General features: G+C 37.3%; 1 protein-coding gene across 1 annotated transcript in view; it reads left to right on the forward strand.

Moving 5' to 3' along the window:
- LOC135195076 (uncharacterized) overlaps positions 1-20,361 on the forward strand; it is a 50,860-nt gene extending 30,499 nt beyond the window's left edge. The window contains 4 exon segments of the mRNA XM_064221448.1: positions 8,418-8,545; positions 15,894-16,078; positions 16,182-19,218; positions 19,221-20,361. Coding sequence (XP_064077518.1) covers positions 8,418-8,545; positions 15,894-16,078; positions 16,182-19,218; positions 19,221-19,769 — 3,899 coding nt within the window. The 3' untranslated portion in view covers positions 19,770-20,361.
- Positions 20,362-21,161: the final 800 nt, after the last annotated feature.

Raw genomic sequence — 21,161 nt, forward strand, 5'->3', positions numbered from 1 at the left:
GGCGTTTAAGGGTTAAGTTTTCTATAATCAGTACACAACCTTACCTTTCCATCAGGTTTTGCTACTAACAAACAAGGAGAAGCTCATGGTGATTTACTTGCCACTGCCAGTCCATTCTTCAATAAGTACTCTACCTCTTCCTTCATTAGTTTTTTCTTTTCCTCTATTACTCTGTAGAAGTGTTGTCGTATGGGACTGGTTCCAGGTATTATTTCTACATCATGAGGTTCTGAAATACTTTGTAGAGGGACTTCACTGCATATTTCCTTATACTCTATTAAAATAGAGTTTGGTTATGTTGTTTCTTTGCTCCTGTTTCAGGTGTTGCAGATACTGTGGAAGAGATCTTAGGATTTGTGCATTAGACTCATGAAACCATGATATGATATCATCCTTTTTATTTTAAGTTTCAGCAAAGTCAGATTCTGTTCTGTCTTTAGGCATTTTTACACTTACAAAGGTGTTTTGTGAGCAACTCAAAACAGCGGGGCAAAGATTGAAAATAAGGTTTAAGCAAATTGATATGAACTGGTTGTGTATCCTTACGTCTATCTGGCGTACATATTATAGATTTGTGATTATTAACACCTTTATCTATGATATATGGAACTTAATATTTACTTTTCAAAGGGGAACCTGAATTAGAAAGAAGGCCAGGACAGAATCACCAGTTTTAAACTTTCGACATTTTGCAGTTTTATCATATCTTACTTTCATTTGTTTTTGACTGTTAGCAAGTTATTTAAAGCAAATTTACGAATACTGTGAAACCTGTCTTTCATTTTCTCCAAATACTGACTAATAGTTACTTCTTCTATCTCTTCATTATTGATTAACTTATCTTTAATAATTTGTAAAGGACCTCTTACTTTATGACCATACAACAGTTCAAAAGGAGATGTACCAAGTGATTCCGACAGAACTTCTCTGATCACAAATAACAAAAAGTCAAGGCCTTCATCCCATTCAGATCCTGTCTCAACACAAAACTTACTCAACAAAGACTTTAATGTTTGATGGTGTGTCTCTAAGGCACCTTGTGACCGGGGATGGTAAGCAGAAGACAGAGACTATTTTATATAGAAACTTTTTAGGGTATCCTGAAAAAGGGTACTAGTAAAATTAGTGCCACGATCGCATTGCAGTTCTTTAGAAAATCCATAGAGTAAATATCTTAATCAAATGGTGAATAATTGCCTTAGCTGAAATATTTTAATGGGTACAGCAATAGGAAACCTTGTAGTAGGTCACTTAATGGTCATAAGATATTCATTTTTTTTCTTTGTTTTTGGTAACGGTCCCACACAATCTATGATTACTCTTTGAAAAGGTTTAGTAGGTATAATGATGGAGACAGAGGAGCTTTAGGGATCACCACCTCATTGGGTTTTCCGACAATGTGACATGTATGACAATTATTAATAAAACTTTTCACATCCTGTTTCATATTAGGCAAATAATAATCATATAAAATTCTCTTATAAGTTATAGACATTCAAAAATGAGAATCGGAGCCATGTGCAAGTTCTCGGGGGGGTCTATGTAAATTCAAAGGAATAACCAATTGTTCTTGCTCACCCCAAGTGTCTAAACTTGTTAATTTATAGGGTCTAAAATTCAGTTTTGTCCAAACTGGGGTCCGCGTACGCAACATAGATCAGGATTGTACGTGAACAACAAACAAGGAACACACACACACACACACACACACACACAAACACACACACACAACACACACACACACACCCACACACACACACAAAACCCGAAAAAAAAAACATCCCATCAGTGTACATCAGCCTCACATCTCACATTAAGTTGTGTAAGTAATTTTCAAGCATTTTGTTATTAAATCATCATTTTTATTTGTGTAATAAATTTGAATTTATTGACCGACACTCCTATAATGCAGTCTTTTCATAATTAATATACTATTTGCATGATTATCCTAAATAAAACTGAGTTTGGTCAGCCATGGTGGGTGAGGGGGGTTACATAACAGTAGGAAAAGGTAATCAAGGGTACAATAGGCAAAAATGTTTGGACAACACTGGTCTAAATAACCTAAACAAAGGAAGGGGCTTTGTCCTCATCATTACTGAGAGCTTGTTTATATGCACTTGGTAGAATTAAGTCACTTTTCTGCAAACTAGCTAAATTTTCTTTATTCATGTTCAATTTATCTGAAAGCTTCAAAGCATACTTCTTTACTCTCTACTTCTGGTGAACTACGGGTAACCACATTAACAATATTACTACCATCACTTTCAGGTACAACATTAGGTACTTCTAAACATTTGTCATGGTTCACTTTTAAGTTTTCGTCAACTGACATCGGAGTTTTACACATTATAAGATTAGGGAGCATTAACTCATCAGTTAGATCATTACCAAGCAACAATTGTACTCCTGACACAGGAAACTCCTTATCTCTTAGTGCAATTTTTACTCTACCTTTAACACAAGGACAACTTACGTTACTTCAGCCAAAGGCAACAGAGGAGCTTAAATCTTGAAGAATAACATTCGCATCAAGTATTTCAACATTAGGATTTACACTTCTTAGAATTATGCTCTGACTGGATTCAGTATCTCTTAAAATTTTAACATTCGCTGGGACACTATCATCAGAATAGAAAACTGTACCATTAGAAATAAACTTCTCAAATAATTTCCCTTCATGAGAACAATGCATTACGGTGGGTATGTCATTTGAACCAGGAGAAGGTTTTTTAATTGTACCTTTTGGCTGTTTACACCCAAGGTGTCTACAAGTTGAAATATCATGACCTACTTTTTTACAGTAACTATAATAAGAACTAACAGTCTCTGTTTTCCTATTTACAGTTATTACTGTTTTGTTTTGTTTTGCAAAACCTTGACTGCCTTTAGGATGAAACTTATGAATTAATGAATAGTTGTCTGCTATTATTGCAGCTTTTTCAAGATTTTTCTCTTCCCTATCAACTACATGTGTCATGATATTCTGAGGCAACTGTCTTTTAAATTCCTCCAAAACCACAAGATTAACAAGGTCACTGAAATTTGTTACATTTTCGGCTTCTAGCCACTTTTTAAACATCCTTAACTTATCATTAGCAAATTTAGTCCAAGTTTTACTGGATGGCTTCAGGTAGTTATGGAATTGCTGACGGTAACCCTCTGCAGTTATTGAGTAAACATCAAGAACAGCTTGCTTAATTACTTTATAATCGAGTTCCCCTGACAAACTACTAATAACAGTAGCTGCTTTACCAATGAATTTTGACTTATTCAGCCACAAACCACTGATCCAAAGGCCATTCCATATGTGAAGCCATATTCTCAAAATTCTTAAAAAACCCATCTATGTCCTGTTCATCAAATTTAGGTACCAGTTTAATACTCTTAGTTAAGTCAAATTTAATTGGCTGACTAGCTTCTAAGTCTAATTCCTTCTCTTAGTTTCAGCTAAAATCCTAGCTTTTTCCCCTTCCAGCTTTTGTGTTCTCATGACTTCATACTCTGATTTTTCTTGTTCTAACTCAAATTCCTTCTTTTTCGTTTGTGTTGCCAATTGTGCTGCCTCTCTTTCTAAATCCAATTCCTGCTTACTCTTTTCAATTTCTATCTGTGCTTCTAATTTTTTCCTATCCATTTCCATCTGGAGCTCCTGTTGCTTTCTTTCGAGTACATATAATTTGTGTTTTTGTAACTCAATAGCTAATTTAAAGTATTCTACATCTGGAGGACTAACTGGTTCCTGCCTCAGTCAGATCAACTAACCCTTTCACTATACAGTGTTGCAATATTAAGTTCCTGATTGTATCTTTCTATGCACCAGTTGGTAAACTTATCTTGAACTTAGCTGATATACATAAAAAAGCTTCTCTTTCTTTGCATATGGTATGGATGAGAAGTGCAATCAAGGGTTACTGCAAAACTCAGTTACTTCAAATTTTGGCCTGGTGGTGGAGAGAAAAAGGACTTTTAACTGTTTGTAATACTATGTCTACACAGTAGGCCTCCACATAAAAATTGTGATATATGAAGTTACACGTGTACAAGTTTAAGGAAGCTGAAGTGAAGTTTTACTGCATACATTGCTTCAGACAGTAGTAACAAGACGAGATAACAACCGTTTAATCACATGAAATGTAGCGATCTTAATTACTAAAGTCTATGATCGCCAAGAATAAAAATATGCTACCCTTAGAGATTAGACAAGAAAATGAGGTTAATCAGTGTTTAAAGACCTATTTTATAAACTATATCAACTAGGATACGATCGTGAGTTATATAATTGATACTTTGAAGAGTCTTGGGAGTTTTGAATGGTGAATTGCAAACAACCTATCAATAACACTTTTAAAAATTGCTCACTTCCTAACATAAGCACAAAATAAACAGCTAAATGCACACTACTTCTGTGCACGTAATAATAAGCACAACACAATATATATCATATACTAACAAGGACAGCCTGGTATACAAAGTATCACTCCCACTTCAACTAACACTGTGCAAAAATAAGTCAGAAAATACATGTAGGTTCCAGTCAGGCCCCCACTTGTCTCGAACTCAGTTACCACTAAATTCACGACAAAATGATACCAGGTTCAATTTACTAGATCTTATGTTAAAAATGTTAAGCATCAATATCACAATTAAGAAGGAGGCATTTAAATACAAGAAACCCTTACAATTTAATAATAACCCTAATACTTAACACAAAAATTAAACACAATAAACTTAACATGAAATTACTTTCTGCACAGCATCAAATTAAAGCAGGGAAAATATCGTAATACTTGTAACTTATGTTCAAGAAGTTACAAAGGCAGGGACAAGACAACTTCAGGTGTCAAAAGGCAGTCCAGCGAAACACACTAGAAACTTAAAAGGAGAACACCAAAGTAAACTGTTACGGGGAAGAGGTATGAAAGGAAGGGCAAGGTGATAACTATCAGTTTAACAACCACTAGAATAAACAAGTGATTTTTCTGCCAGTTACTAATGAAAGTCAGGATGTGGACTGTTTAAGTAACAGAAATATGTAGTTTGTTTACTGCCTTCTGCCAGTGAATATTTAAACAAAAAACAAGCGAATTCCTAGTTGACTTAAATATTGAAATAAGTTTTAATTACATAATATTAATAAATACAATATATACAGAGGAAGTTCCTAGGGTCTTGACAGTGTATATACATACTAATTAGTAAGCAGGCTGTGGTGAAATATACCATATCTAGGTCTTACAGTCATAAGTTTAATGTGATCCCAAAGTTACAGAGGTAGAGTTGAAAAAAAGTGATCTTTTAAAGTACATTTAACAAACAAACAAAAATGTTCCCCTCAGTCAAGATTTAAGGAAGTTTACTTTTGATTTTATGAAATTTGTCCATTTCTTTACCACCAGGAAGAATGTGTATCGTAAAATGACAGTTTATCTTGCTAGTCTTTAAAAAAAAAATTTCATTTTTCTAATTGTAATCACATTACTTTTTCAGAATTTTCTTTTACCTGTGTATTTGTTTATTCATTCTCTTTGAAGTATTGCATCTTATAGGGGGTTTTTCTTCTACACAATTGATGCAGGATGATGAGAACAGATTTAGAGGTTACTAAATAAAAATCTGACTTTCCTTAATCTAATTTATTACCTTAACCTACAGAACAGAAACTTTACCTAATCTTGACACTATAGTTCATCAAAACTTATCCTAACTTCAGTCTTAATACTATAGTTTTCCCTAAATATGGTCTCTGAGACTTCTTCAGTGTGGAAGTTAGCTTGCTCTATAACAGCCGTTATTATTTCGTTGATATCCTTCTACCGGAGAGATCAACACCTAGTTTAGTTCCAACTATTGTCAAATTTTCATTGTTGAAAGTGTGTTGAGATTGGCTTAAATTTAGGATTTAGGGTAGTGTATGGAGGAATGGGGAGAAGGGCGGCTTGACCAAGTGCTTTTGTTTCAGCAATCTGGCAGCTTCACATTATCTCCCTGTTCTCACTCTTATGGCTTATCTCTTCCTCTATTTGCGACTGCTCCTCTAATTGTCTCTTTCGTCGGAGTTATTCTTTCCACTCATTTCATGAACCCTTTCATAATATTCTAATCCCCTGTCCTCTGAAGGAAAATCTGTTCATACATTTGCGTTCGATTTCTTGCTCTCTTCATCCTATTGTACTGGTGAAGGTTCATGCAGTTCAGGTGAAGAAACACATCATCATTCATTACAAAAACCTTAGCAGACTGCATGTAAAAAAAAAGAAAAAAACAAAGATGAAACTTAAACCCCTCAAGCGTTTACAAATTAAAACATACACAAGCAAAGAAACAACCACAAATTTCATCATACAAACCCATTTTCCAAAGTCCACCACAGTCATACAGCACAGTATTTAGCCATCTTCAAATTTTTTATGTACGTTATACTCCTGACTTTCTTGTTTACACAGGATGAAAAAGTGAAGAAAGCCACATTGTATTTACAAAAATTATAGAATAGTAAGTAAGGGTTTGCTTGGCTATCTAGAAATAATTATAATATTTAATTGTGACTAAGGTGTAGAAAATTGTATTTTTACCCCAAGTTCTACACAAGGCACACTGCAAGCTAGGGTATCACCTATGGGAAAATAATAGATGGCACATATGAAGAGAGCAGCTCTCTAACTTCTTTCACATTTATTGGGCCTAGGCAACTATAATGAAAGGGAATGCATTTGAGACTGTGCAGTTAGTTTATTGCACAAAAATATGCTAGAAATGCAAATCTAAAAGTAAGTTGTTTATAATGGTCTACTAAGTGTAATTAGCACAGGAGATCAAAAACTAAGTTTATATAATGTGAAGAAGTGAAGTGACTGCTGTGTATTTGGTGGCCATCAACCCTGATTTTATAGTACTGTGCCATATCCACCACCTGATCAAAGTGGAGAAGGGTGAATTTTGCCTAGACTGAAGTTCAGATCTGTGACAACTGCTCATTAATCCCCTTCCAGATACCATTTTCTGATCGAGTTTCAGGAAAGTTAGTGTAATGGTTCAGATTACTGTAATTGTAATGTACATATTGTCGTTTGTCCTGTAATTCATGGAGTGATGCTATTTTGATATAGCTTTCAAATTATAATTGTGCATGTTTGTTTATCAAAAAGTTTAATTTTATTACATGACGGTATAGATTAACTTCAGTAGTACCTCAGACTTCAAAATTAATCTGTTCCAGAAGGCTGGAAAAAATTTGATTTGTTGGAAAAAGTCCCCCTTTTCTATTATTTTTCTACTATTAATCTATTCAAGAATTAAATTGAAGAGTGTAAAGTAGTAAATCGGCACTTTATATGAAGTAAAATCTTTTGGAAAAATCTGTTTCCATGTACGATTTACCAACCGTTTGGCGGAAATGGTGCATGGCCGGCTGGGATGTAGGGAGGAGAGATGGGAACCCTTTGAGGAAACTTAAAATCATTCATTCATTCATTATTCCTCAGAAATATAAACACCCTCCCTCTATCTCAAGTTACCTGTGCATCACTACAATGATGTATGATTTTTCTCATCGATTATGCTAGATTTAATTGTGAAAAGCTTCATTCTTTCATTTACTATTTTGTTGAATTTGGTTATCATTAAACTATACTGTCTCACTCAGTGCTCCGAACACTGGCATAATTAAGACCTTTTTTTATTATTTTTAATGTTTGTGAATTGCATTTGATTGTTTTTATATTTTATCATTGTACAATTTATTTTGAAATTCCCCCTTTTTATGTGAATTGTTATTGCTTTTACTTACATACAGGAATATTTTAACACTTCTTCCCTCCTCAATATCAACGTCTGTGACGTATGATTTTGTACAACTTTTATGCTCAATTTTTCATTGAATTGTTTTATTCTTTTATTTATTTTGTTGAATATAGTTATCATTAAACCATATACAGAAAGTCCCTGGTTATCAGGGGACTCTGTTCATGGTGATGTGGTTTTATGGTGCTCGTGGAACCCCATAAAATTGCCGTTTTATGGGGCCATAACACACTGAGTTCTAGTTATGAGTGCCACAAGGTGCCCATAATAGAGTGATGGCGCCATGACACACCTAAAGGAGGCGCTATGAACCGGTTATCAGCGCCATAAATCACCAAGTTTCGGTAATAGCGGTTTTTGCTTATGAACACCCTCCCTCCCCAGAACGGAACCCCTGCCAATAACCGAGGACTGCCTCAATTGTAAAGGAGAAAACCTGTTAATACAGTTTTTATTGTAGGATGCAGTAGGCCATCAAATACAATTTTAAACAAGATAATCTGTCAGTTTGAAGCATATGAATATGTTTGACGTGAACATTCGATGAATGAGGTACCACTGTATATATACTTGTAGTATATACTTGTCTTAGGATCAAACCTTTCTTTTAACAGATCACTTACGTATGCATCTGTTACATGGTGAAGAAGTGGATGAAGAAACAGTTGATGTGAGGTCCCTTCCTCTTCAACTAACTCGACTTTTGCAGCCCATTTTAGTTCCAGTTCCGCAGTCTTTAAGGGTAACTAAACATTATTTCTTTTTATTATTCACATCACTCAGTGTATTCCTTCTGCCGATCCAAGATTGAAATTTCTGACTGGATTACATTGTCAACATAATCATTGTTTTTAAGTACTACTCTGCATTTATGTAAATTCAGTTTCTATGGTAGGAGATTAAGGTAGTCTTGGAAAGGCACATAAACAGAAGATATGTAATATTGTCAAGAAACTTCTTCATTTAGGTTTCTCAAATTAAACTATTACAGATTGAAGGATAAAGAGTATTTCCTATTTTATAAAGAGGACAATGTTATTGAAAAGATTGATGTTGACTTTGTAACCTCAGGAATGCATTTGTGGAAGCAGTTCTTAACCTGTAATGGAAGGGCATCATCATATGAGTACAGGCAGTCCTGGTTATTGGCAGGGGTTCTGCTCTGATGGCCTGATAGGTGAAAATTGCTGATAACCTAAAAGCAGCAATGAATGGACCCAATAATTGGATTTTGTTGCTGATAACTGGTTATGGCACCTCTGTTAGGTATGCATCAGGGCCATAACTCTGTTATCAGTGGCAAAAGTTGCAGATTTTTGGTGCTAGAATTGATTGCTGATAACTGAGTCCACTGATAACCTGGGACTGCCTGTATCTATAGAACTATGACAGGTTTTGAGTGATGGACGGACTAACCTGTATGAGTATTAAACCTTGAGAGGCAGGCTAAAAAAAGAAAGAACACGCAGCACCCCATGGTGGGGAAATGTTGAGGTCAGCTAATTTAATGAAAAAACATATCGCTGTAAAGAGGAAGTTATGCAGATGCAAATGGTGTAAGAAAAAAAATTATACAAAATTTTCCTTACCTCCCACAAGCAGTTGAAAACTACTAATTACAAACCCTTGTGGGGCCTGTTTTACTAGGCAATCCTTAATTTTACCAAGTTATTCATGTTTTTTCTAAAAAAAACATTTTATTTTATTTTGTAAAATTATAATTACAGCTCACATAATATAACAGCAGATAAGAATTAATATCAGTAACAAGTTCTGAGTATATTTGTAAAGTATTTACATAAATTTACTGAGATAAAAGATGCAGTAACTTTTTTGGATTGTACATGTTTTTTAATATTTCTTTGCAAAATTACAATTTTAACTGACTAGCTATCATAAAAGATAAGAACTGAAACCAACAGTAACCCCTGGGTATAGTATTTATGAGCAAATATACATCATGTGAGAGAGAGAGATAGAGAGACGGTACAATTCTCATTGAAGTCAAGTACACAAGTCATGAGCCGTCTAGAATCAGTGAGCTGAGCCAGTCAGAAAATTGCCATTAGTGAATTTATGTGGTATAGATGTAATAAATTTACCTCTTTCCCACCCAGTTCCCCAATTGACTCGTAATATTGATGCTAACCATGAGCAAATCCGTCCACTACCCAAAACCTGTTACTATTGCTACTCATATGAGGGTATCTGTTCATTAGGGTTTATATTATGCACCCATAAGATTTGGACGAGTTTAGCGGGAAAGATATTCCTAGCACTTCAATGACCCATAAATGACTTGTGGCAACTGTAGTAGCTCAGCACAGGACAGGGAGATCAGTATGCCTCGAGATTTGATGGGGGAATGTACGTATTGGACCCTCTGTATCCCATGACATCTTATTTATTTGCTCATAAATATATCCAGGGAATGATGTTTGTTTAAGTTCTTATCTTTTATGATAGTATATCACTTATAATTGTAATTTTGCAAAGAAAAGTGCAAAGAAATATTTGAAAAAACATGTAAACAGTGGTGCCTTTGTAATCACTGGGGATAAGGACCACAACCACCCGCATTAAGCAAATATACACCCCTCAAAAAATGCTTAAGCTATAGCCTAACTGCCTACTTCAATAGTTAAAACACCAAAGCCACCCTACCTGTAAAAAAATTCTTAAAGGCTAACTACCTATTTTAATATTAGTTCAAACACCAAATACAGCTTAAACTATCATATGGGTACTCACCATTGATCCAGCCTAGCCTGTGTTGATTGAAGATGATACACAATTATGCATTGCAATTTAAAACTATCACAAAGGCAAACACACATTTCATGGCCCGATTAATAGTAGTAATAGTAGGAGGGAACTGCCTTTGAAACGGCTCCCTTGCTTCTTTTATTCCTCCCTGTTTATGTTTTAAGTTTTATGTGTCTATAATGCCATAAATCTTTTATAAAAACTATTTCCAATTTCCCCCCTTCATCAGATCTGCAAACAAAAGTATATAAGCTAACAATTCCTCTTTATTTCCTGATATGGCTGCTGCTCAAGACTATACTATCTAGTTTGTGAATGAATTAATTTAAGAAAAAAAATGATGTACTGTACTGTACTGATTACAGTACCGTACTGTAATATTAATGTATAAACACAGCAAAATACAGTAATCAAAGTGTATTTTTGTCTTTTGAAAAACGTCGTCAGAATGTTTACATCTGAGAATCAGCTGATCGACGCTTATTACCGAAATAATTATTTAGGAAAACAATTTAGCTGCTAAAAGAAATGAATTTACCAATGAAGTTAGTATTTTAATTTAGAAAGAGAGAGAGAGAGAGATTCGTATTTTGAATATATATATGATAATATTTCAATATTATAGTTTAGTCTGTAAATGAAATAGGTTTTTTTTTTTAAATGTTGCTGTTTTTTCATTAAGAGATATGTATGCTGAGAGAGAGTAAGGGAGTGTGATTTTGTGGAATTTTAATTTAGCATTTTATTGACATTTAGCTGTTTACATTAATATTATTTGAAAATTAGTAAATAATTTTTTATCATGATGTATTTAGTCATGAAAATACAGTAATTAGTGAATATATTGTGTGAGGACTGAGTAAGACGAGGAGAATGAGCAAACTAATTTTACTCAGCAAATAAAGCTGTACATAAGGCGCAGTGTGGATGGAAGCCTAGTGTCCGTCATGCACGCACAAACAAACATAAACAAAAAGGGACAGGGCCCCTGCTGTGAATGTGTTTCTTCACAGACAAAAATGCATGAATAATATTACATAGAGGGAAGGGATTCCTGACATATATACTACATCAAAAGAAAGGGTGTAAAATGCTCTACATTTTAATTTCTGGAAAAAAAGAGAGGACATACAGATTTTTACAATGGAAGGGCGAACATTTGCCCAAATGTCGTCCTTACAAACATTCCTCCTCCCCAAGACAATGATTACATAGAATCGTTGGATGACTAACAGAATCTTGCGAGGAGCTGAAGGAGTCCTTGGGTTCGTTATTCCCTTGGTTGAGGGGCGTCTTGCTTGTCCTCATCGTCTTGAGGGCCAGAAAGCAGGATGCCGCCCCTGGTAGTGTGCCTGGGGGGTTCGACGTGATCGAGACCCAGTCCTCGCAACCGCCGATTGACATGAGGAATGCTTTCTCCTCCTGACGGACAACTCGGTGCTGGCCCCGGTAGGGCCTCGTCAAGGGCGGGTGGGCGGCGTAGTTCCTCATGATGAACCTGCAGGAGTCCAGGGCTCGCAGGCAGTACTGCTTCCTCCTGTCAACGTACGTCTCAGCAGGGAATGAACTTCTGGGCGGCTGCACGCAACCTAGCCAAGGGAATGTCAGGATCGTCGCTGTGGTGGGGAAGAATATGCCTCGCACTGTCAAGGTCTCCCTGTACACCTTCTCCGCTGGGGAAGGGTTGCCGTTGGCTCTTGGGGCGGTGTGGAGACCGGAGAGGACCCAGGGAAGCTGTGCCTTCCAATCGGGGCCCTGCCAGCGCGCTATTAAGGAGGCCTTGAGGGAGCGGTGGACCCTTTCCACCACTCCGTTGGCTGCGGAATTGTAGTATGTCGTGGTGTGGTGCATGGTCTCCATCAGGTGTACCAGGGAAAACCAGAGCTCTGACGTGAAGGCGGGTCCTCAGTCCGTCGTGACGTCATCGGGCGCTCCGAAGAGGCTGATCCAGCTGGTCAGGAGGGCTTTGGCACAGGCATCTGTGGTGGCTTCTGACATCGGGGTGGCCTCGGGCCACCTGGTAAACAGTTTGATCAGTGTCAGGAGGTATCTGGCACCGTCGCATGGGGAAGAGGCCCGACAATGTCAACGTGGATGTGTCTGAATCTTTGCCTGGGCTGGGGAAAAGAATCTATCCCCGATTCGGTGTACCTTCCTGTCTTGCTACTCTAGCACGCAATAAGGTTTCTGGCCCACTCCTGAGCGTCCTTCCTGATTCCATGCCACACGAACTGGCATGTGTTGGGGGCCCCTTGGTCTCAATATGATTGAAGACACCGTGCTTCTGCACGGCCCTAGCCACCCAGCGAAGCTTGGGGTGGAAGATGTCCGGAAACTCCTGGAGAAGGGAGGCGTATCTGTGGTGGGGTAGACGGAGCAGATGGTGGGCGCCCTTGGTCCTCTGGCGAGTGGGCGGGAGAGCCAGGTCTTGGTATCGAGAAAGCGCTGGTGGGCCAGGTCCACCATTTGGCTGTGGTGGGCAAGGAAGTCCGCCCCCAGGAGAGGGGTCCGTACATCAGCGAGGACGAAGGGCCAGGTGTAGGTCCGGCCCAGGAACGCGAATGGTCTGGGCCGTGGTGCTGTAAGTGCGGATGAGCATCCTGTTTGCAGCTACGAGGCTGGTCGGGTCGTCGTGGCCATGGCTGCGATCCTCTGCAGATGAAGGGAACACCAACTGCATGGTACCAGTGTCAACCTGAGGGCGGAGATGCTGCACTGGACGTAGAAGCCCCTGGGTTGGGACTTCGTTCCTGCCACTGCCATGGGGGCTTGTTTTTGGTGCTGCCACTGTCATTTTTTGAAAGGCAGAAGGAGCAAGGGCGCTCGACACTTCCGTGCCTTGCTGCTGAACTGGCGGTGGAAGCGGCACCACCCGATGTCTGGGAGGGGCTTCGGCAATCGCTGGTATGCTGCACTAACCATGCCCTCCTGCTGTGGGTTGTTGTCTGATGGAGGAGAGGAGAATTTTGCAGTTTGGGTGGCAGTAAACAGCGTGAAAGCCCGATTGCACCAGACTTTCCATCTCCATGGTCTCGGCATTAGGGATCTGGCTTCGGACTTCGGGCGCGAGCTGGCGTGTATAGCTTTATAAAATGAGCATATTGTTAAGTGTCTTGTAAAAGAGACCCCACACAGGGTTGTAAATAATCACTTTCAACTTCCCATGGACCATAGGGAAAAATTTTTCGAATGATTTTTTTACACTAGCGCACTTGCATATTTGCTCTTTCCACTGATTTTATTTTTTTTAAATTGGTCAACCTTAAAGTTTGCCCCCGGTCTGGGAGTGTGCTTGATACTCCATATATATATTTAACCTTGTTCGTCATGGGTTAATCCATGGTAAATTATGTCAAAGTTGAACAATGACTTTGGAAGAGACATGGGATTACTTCTAGATGAAAAGTGAGAACTTTGTTATTGAGATGGAGACCATTTCACTTACCTAACCAAGAGTCAAAGGAGATTCTTGTTATATATAAACAGTACTCCATATAGGAATAGGTAGTTTTCTTGTAGAATGGGAAGGCCTGGTTGGAAAAAGAATTAACTTTTGTCTGACATGCAGATTTTAGACACATAGTTTATTGTACATGCAGAATTAGGCATGTAATACATCTTATACATATATTTAGGTGTTTAGTACTTCCTACCTGCAGAATTAGGCACATGGTATGATCTCTGGGTCTTGCCAATCTTACTTCTAAACTCTTTATAAATGCTCAATGCTAATGAGTGTAAGGTGTTGACATTTTAAAAACACTTTACCACTAAGAATTGTAAAGGAGCATTAGATAGAGGCAGGAATGTCAATATGATTTGAATGCCAGGTATAGAGAAGTGTCAAGCATTTTTTCAAAGCAAAAACTAGAAAGGTTCAAGCAAGGATGGGGGGGGACATGTACAATATACACTCGCGTATCATGCGACTTTTAAAGACGTAATTTTGGAGCTGATGCTAAGGGGGGGACGCGTCATACACGAGATATAAAATTAGAGCGTGTAATAATCAATATTAGTATTGTATGATAAAATACAAACATAATGAATATGCTTTTCCATGGATCTTTAAAAAAAGTTATGCTTTACTTCACTGTATCCAATAATATTGCATGAATGTATTTTCATATTACTATTTGTTTGTATTATAAAATACAATCATTATTTTAGTTTGGAAATCAGCTGAGGGCGATTGCAAGTTAAGTTTATTTTGCTGTATTGAACTCAAATCATAGCGATTTTCTTGCTTCTAGTTAGCGCAAATGAATCTCAAGGTACTCGATTTATATGGGACAAGGTTATTTTACATTATACGAAGTGTTTTCAAGTCGAAATATCACTTGAATGCACATCATTATAAATGAAATTTAGTTATTTTTTTCATTAGTAGATGGCGGTGAGGGCATGTTTATTGTGTAAAGAAAAATCAACAAATGCCTTTCGATATTTTCACTTGATCTCATCAGAATATACTACGAGCTTTATGTATTTATCTTTTATCGGAGTGAAAACTGTAAAATGTATCCTTTCATACCTTTCTCTCAAAATTTTGTTTACGGTCGAGTTCATTGGTACCATACCGAAGTTTGTGGGAGTTCCATCCATGTTGACGACGCACGATACTAGCAACATTCTCTCCTCAGCTTCAGCTAAAACTTACAGCTTAAATTTAGCAGTATATGCCCTTGCCGATCTTTTGTTGATATGGAGTAAGGATACAGTAATGTAAAATATATATCAGTCTTATTCTCCTTAACGTCATTTGCAACATAACTATGGTAGTTTTTGACTGTCGTACAATGATTGAAATGCAAGCAAAACCGCTGTTGTTATTGGATTCGGTTGTTCATGGAAAATCAGCAGTTTCTGGCTGTATGCGATTACACAACAATTATAACATTACTAACGATACTTACGGCATTCTCTTTTACTTTATTAAACTTAGCTATAAGATGGGATAGATAAAGAGATAGAGGAAAAGGGGGATAGCCTAACTAAAAAATGGAATAAATAGAGAAGGAAAAGAGGTTAGCCTTTTGTTATTTGGTCTTGAAAATTTAACTTGAATGATACGCAACGTGATACGTGAGATTCATGATGAACATTTTTAAGGGTGAAAATTTGGGGGTCGCATGATACGCGAGATCGAGTGTTGCTGGAGTACATACGGTAAATAGTGTCTCTGGTAACCCCTCCATTTGCTAGTAGAATGGACAGTAGGAAGGAGTGTTTGTATTTGGTAGAGGAAAAAATTATACTGCATGTTAGAAGAAATATATATTTTTTTTTTCATTATTCAGTTTTCAGTTATGTCCTATTTACAGGCTGGGAACACAAGATGCCCTTCTGCAAAGACTCATGGGAGTGTGACAAAATTACCAACCTTGAAGCCAATTGGTAAAGGTGCAGCAAGACTTATGAATGAAAAGTTTGAAGATAAATTTACCAGTGATGAGTATTATGATGATGAAATAGTCTCTTCTGAGAAGATACCTGTTGGAATGAAAAGGTAAGTAATTAAAACCATTTTCAAGCCTCTTCGTGAGGATGGCATTGCATTGATACTGAGCAATACTTCGGTAACTGTGTTTACTGTTTTTTTCTTTCCACAGGTTGTCGCCTAGAAGGCGAACTGTTAGATGCTACTTGTGCGAGAGAATGTTTCACAGTGTCCGGGAGCTGATGGCTCACATGCGCACAGATCAGCCTTATTCAGATCAGCGTGTAGAATGCAGAAAGTGTCAGTTGGTTCTTCCCAGTGTGTGTGCTGCTAAGGCACATATTCTTACCCATCCACCAGCCAACACATCAAATGTTTCAGTATGTCCTGAATGTGGTAGCAGATGTGATGGGCCAAGAGATTTTGTTCATCATTTGAATACTTGTGGTCATCAATTTCGTCGCTCAGGTATTGTGTGTACAGTCTGTCAAGTGTGCTTCTTCAAATCACAAGATGATTTTCTAACTCACTGGATATTAGAGCATTGTGGAAAATCATATGAATGTGTGGTTTGTCGAAATACATTTGAAAGCCTTGTGTTTCACAATTGCCAATCTCCTGGGCAACAAGTCTTGGCAACATTCCGATGTCTTTTGACCTGTCCACTCTGCTCCCAGTCCGTACAGCTACATGCACAAGAGGAAAGTGATGCGAATGTCAAGATTCAAGCCCACTTGTCTGATTGTCACCCGTCCATTATAACTAGAGTTCACTATGTATATAAGTCAAAATTTTGCACCAATGCATTCCGCTCAAAAGACGAGTTGAGAGCTCACCACGATCGAGAACACCGCCGAGATAATCACTATCGCACCAAAACTTGTACACTGCATCATGAAGTGTTAGGGTACCAGCATCAGTATTTTAATGGTCAGGAACCACGAAATGCCTTTGTTACATTACCAGTAGCCTTAAGTGCAGAAGAATTACATGAAGCACGTATTAGAGATGTACCAACTGTCAGTAGTGTGATTGATAAGACTCTGTTTCCCGATGTACCGTCACTTGATAGTGTAAAATTTAGTAAAGCAGAAAAGCTAGGAAAAATGAAAGGTTCTGGAAAGGTTTCTGGCAAAGAAGTTGATGTGAAAGAGTTGTCACAGAGAGACAGCCCCATAAAGAAAGATTTTGACCAGTTAGATAAATTAAGACCAAATGTATGTTACAGATGTGGATATATGTATACTGATGGCAAGGATTTTAGAAGACATAAAAGAACTTGTGAGGGTGAGACCAGTGAACGCCAGTGTCAGGTTTGTGGTTTTACAGGTACAGGTGAAGATTTTGCTCGTCACTGTCGTGGTCACATCCAAGAAAACTTAATCATTTGTATTTATTGTAATGGTACACGATTTAGTGATAATGCAGACTTGGAACAACATTTTGAGCTTCATGTTCATGAGCAATTTTTGTACCCTGCTATTTGTGCATTCTGTTGTACCTCTTTGCCGGATGTTCCAACAGCATTAACACATCTCAATGAAGAACATGACCCATTTTATGTACAGTTTGATTCTTCAGAATTTGAGTGCAACAGATGTGGAAGACGCTTCCATGGAGAAAGGGGTTTAAGTGTCCATCTGGGTCGTTGTACCCTTGGCACAGCCACTCCCACTCCGTCAGCAACAGGTTGCCGTCAGTGTCAGGTTTGCACGAAAGCCCTTACTCCAGAAATGTTTGGTCGTCACATGGTGTCTCACCTTGAGGAGGGGCTTCTTGTGTGCAGTCTTTGTGATGGACGAACTCTCCCATCTAGCATGGCTCTTTTACATCACTTGGAAGAACATGCCGCTGCTTTGGCATATCCCAGCTTATGTCCCATGTGTAACTTTGCAATGATTGATACAACATCTGCTTTGACACACATGAAAGAAGAGCATGGTTTTGGAAATCTGCTCTGTGCAGACTGTGACATGCATTATAATTTTACATATCAGTTGCAACGTCACACAGACATTGTTCATAAAATTTGCTTGTATGCAAAGCGGCGTTATATTTGCTGGATCTGTCGTGCATATGACCATGTGAAGAAAGAGACCTTGATGAATCATTTTCGCACTGTGCATGGGCTTGACCGGGAACAAGTGGATGAAAAAGTCATGATCAGGACACGTGGTCAGGGTACCATGCCAACTTCACAGTTTATCCCAACAAAGCCCCTTGGAAGTAAGGAAATTCCAGGTTCTGTTTCACCAAGTAAGATAGAGGGAGATTCAGGGTTAACCAAACCTCAGAAAGAGAAGTCTAAGGCATCTCCAAGTAAATCTGTGGTTACATCAGAAATTTCTGCTCATCAGCAAGTTAAGTCATTCCAAGCTTCCCCTGTCAAATTATCTGGTGGTATTCTTTCTAGTCCTGGAAATAAGATAAAAAAGAAAGAAGATGTAAAATTAAAAGATAAGACTAAAGTTTTGATAAAAAGATTGCCAGATTCAGTTCTAGATGATCAGTCAAGATGTAAGAAAAGAAAAATACCTTTTGATGAAAGGAGACAGATAAAAAAGCATAAGAACAAAAAGAAACTCAAAGTCTATAAATGTAGCACTTGTGGTTTTGGTACTAATAGCAAAGAAAAACATGACAATCATATATTAAAGCACAGTGAAGCTCTGAGAGAGATTGAACCTGATGGATATGTATGTACTGAGTGTGGTGCTTCCTTTGTTGTAGAGCCTTCTCTTGCCCGTCACATGTTTTTTGCACACAAAGTTAAACTTCCTGTAACAAGTGTGGATGAAAATGAAAGTGTTGCCAATTTTCAGGAGGAAGATGTACCAGCTGTTACTGGTAGTAGTAATGCTCAAAGTAAAGATGTAATACCTGTCCAAGTTTCTAGTGATAATGGTAATAAAGTCTCGTCAGCAACTAATAAGACTATCAAAAAGGAAAGGTCGGAAAGTGGCTCAGATAAAGTGAATAGTACATTAGGTCAGGAAGAAGTGAATTCAGGGACAGTGAAACCTAAACTAGAAAGTAAGCGGAAAAAGGAAGGGAAATGTGTTGTTAGATCAGCTGATTCCAAGATGATTGGAATTGAATCTAAGAAGAGGAAAATTTCTCCTGTGGAGGAAACTCTTAAAGTTAAGGAAGAAGTAAACATTAAGGAAGAGAAAGAGGAAAACGAAGTTCCAATTGTAAAGGAAGAAGTTGGAATGGGGATAATGACATAAAAGAAGAAAAGGTGAACACATTGGTAAAGGATATAGAGGTGAAAGACACCATAGCAAAAAGAAAAGCAGCCAGAATTACTACTCAGAAAAAAGAAAAGAAGGAAGACCTCAAAGGGGAAAGGGAAGTGACTAAAATTAAAGTGGAAAAAGAAAATTCAAAGAAAAGAGTAGTCAAAGAAGTGGTAAAGGAAGCAAACAAGAAGCGGTTGTTAGACGTTTCAGTAAAGAAGTGTGTCTTGAAGGGGGCTGCTAAAAAACTTGTGAAAGATAGTACAAAACGTAAAGCAAAGGAATTGAAAAGAAAAACGTTGAAAGTATCCACAAAAAAAAGAATTGGGAAGGAACTGATGATTGCAAAGGCTGGTGAGGAATTGGGGGAGGTCATATTTGATGATCGATGTGTAGTTTGCAAAGAGAAATTTACAAATCCTGTGGAGTTATATAGTCATCTAAGAACGCATGGTATGGCTTTTTTGAAGCTTGGTCGGAAAGCCCGGCCCTTAGGGATGGAGAAGTCTGGAGATCATTAGAGGAGTATGAGTATTAGCTTTTATTTCAAATTGCTTAGCTCTATTCATAATTCTATGGAAACTTTTTATATATATAAAAGATATTTGTGTTAAATTTATAGCCCTGTAAAATATTCTATACAGTGATCTGGAAAGAACAGTTGATTTTTTGTATTTATTATTTTGCATTATGAAAATTTGGAATGCAGGTATTATGTAGAGAATAATTTTTTTATATTGTAGGCAAGCCCTAGTTCAGTTTCTGTACTTGTATAGACACTTATTTTAGATTTATTTTACAACTTGTAAATTGGACCTGTCAAGCTCTTATTAACCATCCATTAGAACCCATAGAGATCATCTTAACCATCCACTTAGAATCCATAAGATCTTACTAACCATCCATTCAGCAAGAAGTGTATACATGGTACATAGTGCTAATACAATTTCCCTTTGCAATAATCCTGCAGGCATCTATTATCATATTCTTAAAGATTTCAAATTTAACTCTTGCAGTTGTGTTCAGGAGGTGAAAGTCTATTACCAATGTGGATTTTATGCACTGTGTTGGTAACAAACACAAATGATTGCTCTCCCTTGAAAATTTTATTTGCATTATTATTGGCAACATGCTTGGTAGCTTATTACTATGTAGTTTATTTACCACATTTTCATTTTAACTAGGTAACTGTTTGAGGGAGCAGTGGAGTAATGTAGTCCAATTCAGTACAGCTATGATTGTTTTGTCAGTGTAGAAGTCAGTTGTCTTGTATAGACATATCAATTCATAGTCATAGGCACATCTGATAAACAGAAACATAATATATACTGTGCATGGGGTGAGATTAACTTGAAACCATTGTGACTGTTATGTTACTAAAAATTATTTTTATATTGCAGATTCATGAAATTTTTGTAAGACTGATGTACGCTCTGTTTTTTTTTTTTTTTTTTTTTTTTTTTTTTTTTTTTTTTTTTTTTTTTTGCAGTATTTTCATGGTTATCATGAAACATGGATAACCATTTGATCATGAGATTTGTTGTCATCAAGGAGGGTAACTTTTCATGAAATTATTTTTAGTAATTTACATAAGTAGTACATAATTTAAATTCAGTAATTCTGTTGCATTGTGTAAATTTGAAAACATTTTATCAAAATCTTGTAAATCTGTTGGATTAATTATGTATAATTACAAAGTATTACCGATTATTACTTATATTAGGCAATATTCTTGGATCGGATCTTTGCCAAGGCCAGGATACAGTATTTCTTGCAGATGAAATAATAGTAGTTGCACTTCCTTTAGTTCTCAACTATTAAACCACTGCATATTTTACTAGTTTAGAAGCCAACCATCAGAAGTACTTATAACGTTGCCTTAAACTTCCATTACTGGCTGGTTCCACTAACTG

Source organism: Macrobrachium nipponense, chromosome 15, assembly GCF_015104395.2.
Source record: "Macrobrachium nipponense isolate FS-2020 chromosome 15, ASM1510439v2, whole genome shotgun sequence".
NCBI lineage: Eukaryota > Metazoa > Arthropoda > Malacostraca > Decapoda > Palaemonidae > Macrobrachium > Macrobrachium nipponense.